The sequence below is a fragment of the Dicentrarchus labrax genome, unplaced genomic scaffold (genome assembly GCF_905237075.1).
Source record: "Dicentrarchus labrax unplaced genomic scaffold, dlabrax2021, whole genome shotgun sequence".
NCBI lineage: Eukaryota > Metazoa > Chordata > Actinopteri > Moronidae > Dicentrarchus > Dicentrarchus labrax.
In genome coordinates, this window is record NW_026136707.1 from 23662743 (window position 1) to 23676050 (window position 13308).

Genomic DNA, 13308 nt, shown 5'->3' on the forward strand with positions numbered 1-13308 from the left:
TATGCCCACCACTGGGTGGGATTCGATCAGATTCCCCTCTAAATCAATAAAGCGAGGCCTTAGAAACACTCCCGCTTCTGTCCACAGGGGCCGCCACACTCAACACAAAATCAAAGTTTCTTGTAGCTGCTTTAAGCAATTAAAGGAGAGACAATGGAGAGCGTTACCCAACCCAAAAAAGTCCCACAGTACTGGCAACACTTTAATTGACAAGTGAAGATTTGTGGTGCAAATACACCACAGCAATAAACAAGGACAAGTTTTCAACAAAACCAAAAATATATGGATGCTGCAGATTATCTTCCTGCTAATCTGTACAAGGCCTTGTAAGTGGTTCAGAACTAGGAACGCAGGAAAGCAGGAACTTGTTTGCTGCATTATGCCCATTGACCACTGCTATGCGTCACTTTGAAAGCCTGGCCTTGTTCCCAGCACTCCTTTTGGGATGAGCACTTTTTAGTCTGCACTTTTTTTCCACTTGTATGTTATGATTTACTCGTTGCTCGGCTAACAACAGACTGTATTCTGTTTTTGTCAGTTTTCGTAATCTGTTTTATAGCACTAAAACAAAAGCTTATGAGCTTGAAGCCATCCAAAAACACAATGTGCCCCATCAATCCACAAAGAAGATCACAGGAAATCATAAAGCAGCATAAACCAAATCATAAACCAGCCGTGTTCGCCTTTTTACACCGAGAACTCTGGTGGATCGTGTTTGTATTTTTCCACAAATACAAGGCAGAGTCGTTGTATTCCTGAAAATGCAGCGATGCCATCAGATTATAGCGGTGACACTTTGTTATGTAAACAGTGTCAAGTGTCGCACATGTCTCCCTCTCGTCCTCCAGACAAAACAGACTCGGCCTCTCACATTCCTTCCTCCGTCTGTCCCAGACTTTGCTTACATCTTGTTCCCATTGGATCCAATGATAGGGTATGAGAGTTGGTCACATCCAATTCACAACACAAAGCCTCAGAGTGGGACAGCGGCTGCCACTACAGAGGAAGCTGGCTCCCGCCTGCATAAGCATACCTCATGTTGTGTTTTTTTTAGGGGGGCGTGGGGGGGGGTTCATCCTCAAAGTGTCACACACTGCTCTGCTCTCTCGCTCTGTCTAGCTTCCCCAGCTTCCCTATAGTCTTTTATTGTGATGGCCTCTTTATCATTCATACTGGCACCTCATGTTGACTGCTGTTAAAAAATCCCCCTCGTATAAATCTGCCTCTAATAAATGCCATATACACACGGATCTGCACATACATGCATTCTCTAATTACTCACACACACTGGGTTCACTTTAATGCCTGTGCTAGAACACATGTGAAGGCAGGAGTATTAGGGCTGCTGCTGACAGTTACTGTCATGATCAATGAATCTCTTATTATTTTTTTAACGTTGATTTATCCTTTCAACAGGTACACAGTTTAGAATAATATTCAAAAAGAAAAAAAGCAACACATTTTCACATCTTTTAAATTTTGTGTACACATCTGTGTGTCAACGCAGCAGGGAAGAGGAAGATGGGCAGTCAGGGACAGAGTGTGTGTGTGAGAAAGGAATGATTGATGGAGAGACCCCTCTTTAGGGGCCAAGTTCTTTCTCTCCAAGATCATTATCAGTGCCACAACCTGCAGAACACACACAGCCATGCACACACATGCAAAGATACACACACACATATACACACACTCAGGGAGAGAGGTGGAAGCAATCAATTCTGAGCACAATTAGATGTGTCACTCCCAGATGAGTGCTCTCTGGTGGCTGTGGCTTGGCTCTGTGTGTGTGTGTGTGTGTGTGTGTGTGTGTGTGTGTGTGTGTGTGTGTGTGTGTGTGTGTGTGTGTGTGTGTGTGTGTGTGTGTGTTCAAAAGTAATAGACAGTGATCAAGCAGTGAGCAATCAGGCTACATAGAGCAATCCTGTGATAAAAACAGCTATAGAGGCCTAGGAACCATTTTAGTAACAGTGAAAGTTACGTTTGAGGTTTTACTGATTCATAATGCTTGTAAGTGTGATGGACTTCCTAGCTCCAGTGTCCTTTCAGTTTCGTTAGTCATGCATCCCCATTTCATAACTAAATCTTACACACCTCACACCTGGATAGCAGGTTGTTTTTTTAGCATTCCTAGACTTAAGGAGCAGCTTTTTGGATTTTGCTGTTCAAGTTCCTACTATGTCTCTAGCACCCTTAACATACTGTGCCAGTGACATTGGACTTGTGACATGTGATCCCATAACAGTCCATAAATGCTTTAGGTCTAGACCTAAAAGACTTTCAAATTTGTGTGTTGTTAAGGTTTTGTGTGTTGCCAATGTTTCTGTTAGGTGAGAGACCGTAAAAGCTTCTTCTTTTGAGGACATTATAAGATCACAGGCACCTCTGTGTCCACTGCTCAGTGTTTATTGCCTCCTACTGTACATTACAGTACAGAGATTATTTTATTTACAATTGTCCCCTGTAACATTCTTCTTTCCAGGTAATAATCTGTGGACGGCAAGTGATGTGCAGCTACCTGACTCAGGACATTGAGCTGCGGGTAGTGCAGCACTACGTGGGGCCCGACAGTCAGACGGTGGTAAGGGAACATTGCGACTGCCTGGAGGCAGGGGCCAAGTTGCCTTCCTATGTGCTGGAGGACGCAGAGATGACAGAGCTGTGTGTGAGGGCCCGAGGAGATGAAGACTGGTCCCAGGATGTTCAGCTGGAGAGAAGGGACAAGGGCAGCAGCAGCTCTGTTGTACAGGTATGGTAACACAAACAGACTTGGACTGAGACTGAATAAGGACCTGACTGGATGCTCTGTCCTGTTATTGGCAACATTAGTTATTTTAAATGTCTTTTTAAAAAAGACATGTTTGATACGGATATGAGTATAGACTGTAGTATTTCCATTGCACAGGGAGTTCAAATGCAAGCTGTTGAATGTGCTAGCCAAACAAACACAGATAGATGCACACATTGCACACCACTTCTTCCAACCGGCTCTTCATCCACACACACATGTTTGGAGCTGGTGAGCGGACCACCAACTGTGACCGGATCCTCTTTCTCCTGGGTGGCCACAGTGGCAGAGCTTCCACGCTGCTACTCGCAGTTAGGGAACAGATTGAGATCTTCCCCTCAGATAGGCTTACACAAGGCCCTCCAACCAATAACCCAACCATGTTGAGAGGCAGAAAATACAGTTTATGCTCTCTCATAACAACACTAACCATAGACAGGAAACACTAGCTGATATGTGGGCACATAGAGAGGCTTTGAAGGCACTTTCACACCGCTGGATTAGTGCCAGACAGTCACTCCTTCACTCCATCCCTCCATCCCTGCTGCCCTTGGCCTTGTTCTGTGTTTTTCTTGTTCGCTTTCTTTGTCTGTCGTCGTTGTCTTCTTTTATAAGCGCCATGCTGTTAACAGTTAGCCACTCTCAGCTTCTGTGTGTGGGTCTGAACATCTCTGACTCCACTCCAAACTCCTCTGTTATCTCTTCTCCTCAGATCATTCATTACACATATGGAGGGTTGGCTCCGAATGAGAGAGCTGCCTGGACTAGTAGCTGGGTCCTTAGATCTTGCTATCTCTTGTCTGTCTCCTGCTATTTCACTCTCTCGTTCCCTCCCTTTCTTTTACTCTCTCGCCCACACACTGCCTTGCTCATCTATCTTGCAGTTGTTAACTCCTCTGCTTTATTTACTTCATCCTCTGGTATTCAGCTCGTCCACCTGTTCCAGCCTTTATTTCTTTCCCCTGTCGACGTCTGTCTCTTTTCTCATCTGTCTCCTGATTATCTGAGTCAGTAATCCGAAGTAACTCCTCTCCCTCATATCTCACCTTCTTCCTCCCTAACTCTTATTATTTTTTTGCCCTTGTCCTTTACTTTTGACAAAGTACAGGAGGTCATCTTGACCTTATCCCAGCGGTGAGTGTTTTTGGTCGATCAGGCCTATAGTATATCTGTTCACCAAAGTCTCACTCCCTTATCCTAACAAGGCTGTTTTGCAACTCCCACTATATTAAAACTGAATGTTTGCTCTGTCTCTTTGCTCTACTTTGCTGTCCCCACCAGTAAATTAAGTCCCCAGTCTGTCATAAACTAGACCACTTGTAATGTGCCTTGGCATCCAAACGCTTTAATGAGGAGTGAGGAGTAAATGGGACAAACACCAGTGACACATTAAGAGCGCGCTGCCTTCGGTGGGCACATTCTCAGCCTTTAAATCTTGCTAAGATTTAACTGCCTGTAATGGCCCATTATCTGGCACTAACAGTTGTCAGTCCCCTCAGCCATGATATTGTGTTGCAGGGCTTAAGGGAGACTTAACTTTTAACTACTGGAAGAAGCCAAGAAACAAAGTTTTTTAGGACAAAACATGATAATGCGTTACTGATGGAGGCAGTAAACGTTCTGACAGTGAGTGAGAGGCATGATTTCAGTAATCAGATATCCATATTTTATAATCTAACCACGAGCAAACACAAACAAGTTGCCCTTGAATGTCCTTGATACATTTTTTTCTCGTTAACCATTTACAATAATGGAATGATATTAGGCGTACTGCAAACACAACATTCTCCCAACTACACTATCACCACTATATAAATAGCTTTTGTTAAACAGTTTTGAATTAGACAATTAGATTTCCAAGTAATCAGACTATCAATAACAGTCTGTTTGTCTCCTTTCAGGTGCCTTGCTCCAGCGGTTCTTTGTTGTACGTGTGGTGTACTCTTATCACAATTGAACCTGACTCTCACATGCAGCAGAGAGTGGTGAGTATCCTGTGCACACGCACGCTTAACCTTCTTTTTTTTCTTGATATGTGTTATTACTATATGTATAGGTTTCTTCAGCTCTTGCCATAAAAAACACAGTGGATGTGTGAAAGCAAACTTAACATTTATTTTCATTTGATGACTGACCAACCTGATTTAGTTGTTTGTATTGATCTTGTTAGGATAGCTCTAATTCATTGATTAATCCAAAATAAGAAAACTGCATTCCTGGCTGCTGAATTACTGAACATCTGAGATCCTCACATCACATCCATTTACATGTCCTTGCTAGTTTAATTTATACAGTCAGTATGTGTGTGCAGTACGTTTCACTGATGATTGTTCTATATGAATCCCCTGTTTCAGGTGGTTTTCAGTCCACTGTTTGTCATGAGGAGCCACTTGCCAGATCCAGTAATTGTCCACATAGAGAAGAGAAGTCTGGGACTGAGAGAGAGCCAGCTGATACATGGCCAGGGCCACCAGGAGCCCCTGCTAAACACAGAGGCTGACCTCACCCACCACCTCACTTTCCAGGCCAGGTAAGAAGAACAAAACTTATGAAGCAATATCCATTTGAGCTTTGATACATTAAGACCATATAGTACATATGATTGTTTAAAATGTACAGTAAGTCCCCAGCTTTAAAAGGTAAGGCAGGTCTAACATTTATTTTAAAAAATAACTCGCCAGCAGAAAACCCACAATACTATTGTTTTTACCGTTCTACACATCTCATGATATATTAACACAACTCAGTGTTTGTCCTTATGACTGAGGCAGACCTTCACCCGCCACTTCATCTCTGGAAGGTATGTTTCCATCCTCACTATTTGCTCTTAACGTGCCCATCAGCAGGACAAATCCACTGGATTGTTTATTTCTTTCAGTCTAGTGTTATATTATGTCATCACCAACCAGCTCATAGTGCTACAAAGGACAGATTCTGACTCTGGCCTTCTGTAATGGGTTTTTTATGCCTCAGTTTAGCAAAGATGGAGAGACACTTACTTAAGATTCTCTCACACCACATTCTGGTTTCTGTGAGCCAACATGAAGACATGATCCAGGCGAATCCAGGCACATTTCAAGGGAACAGGAAGCCAGCTTGGCAGCAGCTGAGATGTAACTCCAATTCCAACATGTCAGGTTGGACCATAATTGCACCTCATTTAGATACGGGCCCTAACAGGGAGCAGGTTTTTGGCCCCATATCAGCTCTGTGTTTGTCTGTGTGTATGCACACATGTTTGCGTGGGTGGATGAGTAGTGTATGCACACATGTGTCCTTGTATCTGTGTGTGGTCTGTGTCTGTCATTGTCTTAGTTAGCTACGTGCCAATGCAAGTGTGACAGTCGCCACTTCATCATGGGCAGAGTCTGTCACATACATCACTACTGCGCCTGTTACTCTGTCCCAGTTTGTCAGTGTGTGTTCACACTTTCTCATATTGTCCATGTCCTCTTGTAAGAGACAGCTCTTTATTCAGTTTATCATAGTAGGCTCCACGAATCAGTTGTCGAAATGTTTAGTTGCATCAAAATGTGCCCATAAAAGAAATGCAGTGTATCTGTAGATTATAAAGCCTAATAACCATGATACCTCATGTGTCATTTTACAATGTATAAATGGTGGATGCTGTAGTCCAAAGTGTCTTTCAGTAACATGAGTGTTTACATTTCAGCCTGGGTGGCCCCAGGGGAAATAACTACCACATGTGCATACTGTATTGTTGTTGTTCCTACTGTATTTGTTATCTGTACATCTGTAATCTGTTGTTTTATTCAAATCCATGGAAGAAAAATCACCCCTTTGGTAGCAACTAGTGGTGATCTGAATAAACAGAGTAAACGTTGAGTGTAATTGACTCCCCTTGAGAGAATTTCTTTTTGCCGTAACCGTTGTGTGTTTAGATATCTGGTCACAAAGTTTGTTTTGATTTCAGCTGCCATAAAGGAACCACAGTGGCCATACAGTGACTGGGAATAGATTTGGCCCCTGTTGTCATAGATTTCATGTGCGCAAAAAAGCAAGCTCAGAAACAACCAAGTGTCTTGTCTCTCTGTATTGCAACCACAATGCTCCTTGTGTTTACGATCCGTCCCCTGCCTAAACCGCCTCTCACCACACAAACTTACATACGCGCCCCCCCCTCAACTCAATCCATCCCTCATCCCTCTCCATCCTCACAAACACACACAATACAAGCCACAATTGTAAACGTACCTTCGAGCACACATACAGCCCCCCAAACCCCAACCTCTAGGACGGATCCAATCTTGAATGTTCGCTGGTCAACAGCTCGTCTTTCCTTCCTGTAATTACACATAGTTGTGGGCTCTAATGGACGAGGTAGAGAGCAGAGCTGCGGTCTGCGACATAAGAGACACAGACAAGTCTCAACCAGAACTGTTATGTCCTGCTCTCCTTATATTGGCCACCACATTAGAAAGCTGAGGGTTACAATCAGAAGCCTCTTCCAGTTTCCCCCCTCAGGAACTACTCTGGATGAAAAGCTTCCTGTCAACACCTTGTCCCTCTTTTCTGTCTTGCCCCAGATCCATAAGCAATAGCCCCTGTGTTCCTTTTATAGCACAATGAGCTCTATTAATAAACTGCTGCTCTGGGGTAAGGGGGCTGCTTCAGTTTAGCCAAGTGGAACTGGATGCTGCCCAGAGAAAGAGAAGAAGCTATTACAGTGTTTGGATTTAGTTTTTTTTTTTTCTTCTTGTTGCAAAGCCATAATTGACCAGTGTCTGGGGCTGAGGTATCCAATAGGATTATTTACTGCTGTTTAGCTTTTTCTATGATCTTTGTGAATTAGTGTTTGTAAGGCAAGACTGCATGTCAGGAAGAGAAATCCAAAACAAAAGGCAGATTCAACTCTCTTCGAGGTTTCAGGGTAGAAGCAGAGTTTAGCTGGAGTTCACTTTTATTGTTCTGAACAGAACAATGGGAATAGTCAACGGCTGTCAAGAGATGTCTTGTTCTATAGTGAAATAAAAAATAAGTTTGAATTGTTTCTGACGTAGAATAAGTAAACATGTTTCTGAGCCAGATTTTGCTGACAAAATATATAGCACTGGTTCACAACCATGTGCCTTTATGACCCTAAGAGTATGTAGGTTTTCATTTCAAGCAATCACTTATCACACCATCCACCACAGAGGAGAAGATAATCAAGGTAAGTGAAATCAGCTGGTACACTGCCTGCTTGGCAGGAGGACCTGCAGATTGTTGGGTGAAGATAGCACATGTTTGAGAATCACTGAGAATATACATGTCCTGTGAAGTATCTATTTCAAAATGAACATTGGCTACATTTTCCCACAAAGACAAACATATGTATCACACTTATCTTGGAGAAGTCTGTAATGATTTTGTGTTTGTGCTTTCAGGGAGGATGAAGATGCTTCCCATTGTGCTGTACCAATCTCCACCAGCCTAATCAAACAGATTGTGAACAAGACTGCAAATGAGGACAACCTGGAACACATCCTGGCTGAATTCTACGGTCCGAAAACCTCCACTGAGCCACCATGGCCATATGTCACCAAAGATACTGACAGGTGCCCCACATTTGTTGTGTGCTCAGTAACCTGCACTTGTCTTTTATTGGAAGGTGTGCAGCATATGTTCATTTGACCATAAAGTGAAATAGAGATGCAGTGAGTAAAAATACATTCAACCTTTTGTGCTTATACTTTCATGATTAGTCTTGATCATCTTTTTATTTATTAAAGAAAATGAAAAAAGTACATTCTAAACAGAGAGCTGTATATTAACAAAGATGTTCATTAACATGTTAAGAGAGGTTAAGAGACCAGCGGCCTCGTTTACAAACCTAAAGCACGTACTCACAAAGCTCAGAATCTACTTACACAATGAAATATATAGATCTATAAAATGGCACACACCTGTACGCAGTCTTCCTCCACTAAAATAACACAGTTAACTAACAGGCTGATAGCTAAGGTGACAAAATCCAACATGCAGTTTGTACGGAAAAACCATTTGTCTTCATGGATTATATTGATACCCAATTGTCAAGACTGTCGGCATATGACGGCCTTTTTCTTGTATTTGTAGGGTTATGTGTTTCTACGAACTTGTTAGGAATTTCTAATAAGTCGTACTTCCAAAATGGAGTTTGCCGTAATATTTCCCGGGGAGCAGGAAACTTAGTTGAATTCAAATTGCTTTGTGCAATAATATTATCTCCATCATCAGGGAAAATCGTGTTGTCTGGAAGGGGGTAACACTGATGCAGCTAAAGATACCACAGAAACCAGCAAGGTTGATTTCTCTAATACCAAAGCTGAACTATACAAATTATGGGCAAATTCACGCTGTATTTAAATAACTAGAGCCAGACAAATTAAGTAATTTGTTCCGATTAATTTGGACACAAAGTCAAAAAGGTACGGGGGGGGGAGTGGGGAGTGGGGTCACGTCTCCAGTGCGCACAGCTCGGCCACAGTGTCCGGTCAGCCAGGACCCAGTTTTGTTTTGGCTTATACTTGTAGTGGTAATAATACATATATACACAATTAGAGGTATATACATACTGAAATGTAGTAATGATGTGCGTTTTGTATTTTATGCGTTTGTCTTCTGTGGACTGAACTTTATTTCATGATCTCCCCATCTGGATTTGCCGTTTCCCCTGTCTGAATATCTTTGCAGGAGCATGCAGAGACATGCATTCATTTATTTGTACATGAAGTGAGAAAGTAATTTTTCCATCATGTTTACAGCATGTCCTTGAGCAACATATTGAACCTCAAATTGCTCCCGATGTTGTGCCATTGGTGTCTGAATGTAGTTTAAAGTGCTTTCTCTCAGTGGTAAGAAGACCTGAAAGTGCAGTGTATTTACCATTAACCATTTCATTAACTGTATCTGTCCTAAACAAAACCTTGAGGAGCCATAATGCACTTACATGCACCTGGGAAGGATAAACAATGTGAATCAATGCAGCATAGAGAAATAATGACACATAATTGTTGGGAGCCAGATTCACACTCAAAACATCATGAGTACAAGAGCCTTCATCCCCTCTAGACACCATAACACCTCATGATCCTTCATTTACAAATCAACATGTATAATTCTGCTTCATCTTTATAATATGGCACTTCTGCGGCAAGCATTAAATCTGGCTGTTAGGATTTCATCACACAAATTTCAGTGAGACCCACCAGAGTGTTATTTCTAATAGTAGGCCTCATACGGCATCCCTCCTCAAAGCACAAAGTTGTGCAAGCGAGCCCTTTAAAGAGGCTGACTCTTTGTTCATATAATAAAACCGTTAACTGCAAAGACAATGCAGAGCCATGCATCAGACATTAGCAGGGGATCCCCACAGACCGGAGATTTAGGCTGTCAGTCTGTCACAGTCCCACTTTCTCACACAAGTCACAGGGGCTTGCATCCAGTTAAAACTTGGCACAGCTTTGCAGAGCATACAGTGTGTGCATATACATATGTGTATGTATACTCATGTGTGTATATGAGGCCCTTGCATAAGTTTTTACGTATACCATAGGGCAGCACACACATTGTGAATCTGTCCACAAATGTCACTCTGGGAATCATCTTTTGTCACAAAGCAATCACATCTTGATAGCAGTGGTAAAGTCGAAGCCACATGCTCTCCCACAGGCTCCGGATTACAAAGAGTCCCCGTGGATCTGCTGGACATGTGAGCCATATGTCTGCCTGTGGTTGCCTGCGTTTCTCTGGCTCTCTATACATACGCAAACACACACACAGATTGTTGCCCTGCACATGTGTACACACACTCATAACACTGTAACATACGCACGCCACCATACACATCACTCACCTTTAAATGTCACACATAGGCATCTCAGCGGAGGGCTGCTATCTGGAAGTTTGGTGTCAGGTTTCTCTGTCAGTCAGGATTCTCTCTTCCTTGTGAAACAAAAGCCCAAGACTGCCATCATGGAGAGTTTGTCTGAAACGCAGAAATTAGCTTCTTTATGTTCAGGGAAAAGTGGAAAGTGAGTTTTTAAAGTGTCAATAGAGGATTAATAGCACTGATTGCTATCTCTAAACACCCAGAGAACTTGGATGGCAAGTGAAAGCCACAGTTTTAATTTGTATATTTTTCCTCAATGTCGATAACAGTGGTACAGTTTGCAGTTTGGAAAGAGTGTTCAGTCTCCCTGGCACAGTGGAGAAACCAAACCAACTGAACTGCTTGGCAGGGAGTGTGTAAATATTGTGTCTTAAAGGGGCAGAGGAAGTTGAAAGTGGTAAATGTTATTTTTCTTTCTCTGTTGGATTTTTAATGGCAGAGAGGCACCTCCACAATCATTAAACAAACATCTTGTAGTGGTTGGGGTTAGGCTAGGCTCTTGCTGCCGGCTGTGTGTGTGTGCTTCTCAAAATTCACACTTCTAAAACCTTCAACTCCAGAGTTGGTGGGTTTTGACAGAAGCTGCTGAGCACATTTCTTTCTATTACCTTTTTGTGAGCTCTGTAATTTGATTTATGAGCCCTGCACTTTGCTGCCCTCAGCCTCAAGGTCAGTGTCCTATTTAGTCACTCACACACACAAACACCAGTAAATGGTAAAGAAAAACTATCGTCTGTGCTCTTTTTAAGTCCCATTTCACAGCAGCAAGTCTTTTGGGTGTGTGGCAAGTTTGAGATGGCAGGTTGGTAGGTTGAGCAGAGTTGAGACGGCCTTGAGGGAGAGGAAAGACCGGGTTGCCTTTGATGGCTTTGAACTTCAGAGTAAGTCTGAGAGAACTGTTTGTTTGGCTCTCTTCTGGCACTCAGCGCTGTTTAGGGTTCACAAGACCATGATTACCGTGAAATGACTGCTGTGTCAGTGGACGGGTGGAAAAATGGTTGTGTGTTTCTGTCTGTCCGCCTGTTTGTCTGCGTCTCCACATGCCCATGTGTGTTCCCAGATGCCTTGTCAACTGTTCTCTGTATCTGTTTGTGTTGCATAACTTGTTTGCAGACCTTTTCTTTCTATGTATTTGTTTAGTCAGACCGACTGTCGGTGTGTTAATGGTCTGCATAGTATAACAGTATAAGAACTGTTTGTTTATATACAACACATTTGAGTGCCTGTTTAAGGCTGCCTGCTCCTCTACATTTGGCAGTGTGTAAAACATGTCTATTGCCAAATTACATAAGCAGACAGGGGAAATGGTATCCTTTACTGTATCTTAGTGATTGAGCGTAAATGAGATTTATTTCAAAACTCATGTGCCAATGATTGTTTATCAATACTGCATTACAGGTAGCTGCATGTCTGTCTCTCTGTCTATATATATGTGATTATAGCTATGTGTTTACGGCCCATGCACCCATAACCTTATAGCAGTCGCTTACTTGAGAGAAATTTGTTCAGCATGTCTGCCCGCATGTCTGTAGTCTTGTGTAGCCCACATGATAGAGTAGTTTTGAGCAAAGCATCAACAGTGTCAGGATTACATGTTTAATTCGCAGAAGTTCCACTTGTGTTTAAAATGTATGCAGAATGTTACTGTAAATGCTAGAGCTTCTACTGGCTCTGCCTGTAAGATTGAACCAATGTCTATATGATAATGTATACCTGCCAGTGGGTCACTGTAGTAGAATCTAATTCCTATACTGAGATGTTATTGGGTTGATTTCAGTAATGGTGTTTTCTATCCCCACAGGTCAGTGCTAGAGCCCCTTGCCCAGTGGGACAGTCCCATGCAGGTGAAGTTATCCTGCTGGAAGTCCGGCCTGAACACTCTGCTGGTAGAGCTGCTGCCCTGGGCCCTGCTGGCCAACCACTCCCAGTGGGACCTCTGGCTTTTCGAGGGAGAGACCATCGTACTGCAGATACCAGCCGGCAAGGTCATTGTACCACCCAACTTCAAGGTAAGGTGCCAGCTAAAGTATATGTATCCTGCAACATACAGGTTAGTAAAGGAGCAGTTAAAATCAACCCTGCTGAGGCAGATATCCTGACAAAATCTCCAAAAATGCTGGATCTTATATTTCCCATAATGCAGTTTAATGGCAACTTTCGTCAGAATTCCATGCTAGGTAAAGGCCCGTGTCTTCAAAGAGTCATGCCTTCTGTTTGTAATGTAGACCTTCTGTTATTTTCTTATATTTTAGTCTCCCTCCACAGCTACACAACAGTTTCCCAATTTAATTTGTAAAAATATATATTGAAAAACACAAAGTATCTGTTTTTAATTTTCCTATACCACTTACTCTTTTTATATAATACGTAACTACTGTTAACTGTGCTACATCAAAGGAGTCATTGCATTAATGTCAACTTTCAAATGTTTCCCATCAGGTCAAAAGTTTAGTATTGGCAAAAGTGCTGGGCCATTAAAAGTAATTCTGATTCTTAAAGACATTAATAGACTGTATACTTTCCAAATGTTCGTTCCTATATGATCTACAATGATCTTCCTTTTGCATTGAAGATACTTTGTCTTTAGATCAAGACCTGGAAGTCTGTCTTTTCGTGGCATGACAGCCTTCATTATGAAACCAGCTCTTTC

The 13308-nt window shown here is 42.4% G+C and overlaps 1 protein-coding gene across 7 annotated transcripts in view; it reads left to right on the forward strand.

Moving 5' to 3' along the window:
- LOC127366381 (intermembrane lipid transfer protein VPS13B) overlaps nt 1-13308 on the forward strand; it is a 315825-nt gene that overhangs the window by 283944 nt on the left and 18573 nt on the right. For all 7 annotated transcript variants that reach the window (XM_051405186.1, XM_051405181.1, XM_051405183.1 and 4 more), the window contains exons 48-52: nt 2480-2746; nt 4687-4770; nt 5140-5315; nt 8173-8343; nt 12460-12667. In XM_051405186.1, coding sequence (XP_051261146.1) covers nt 2480-2746; nt 4687-4770; nt 5140-5315; nt 8173-8343; nt 12460-12667 — 906 coding nt within the window. The remainder of the gene's footprint in view (nt 1-2479; nt 2747-4686; nt 4771-5139; nt 5316-8172; nt 8344-12459; nt 12668-13308) is intronic.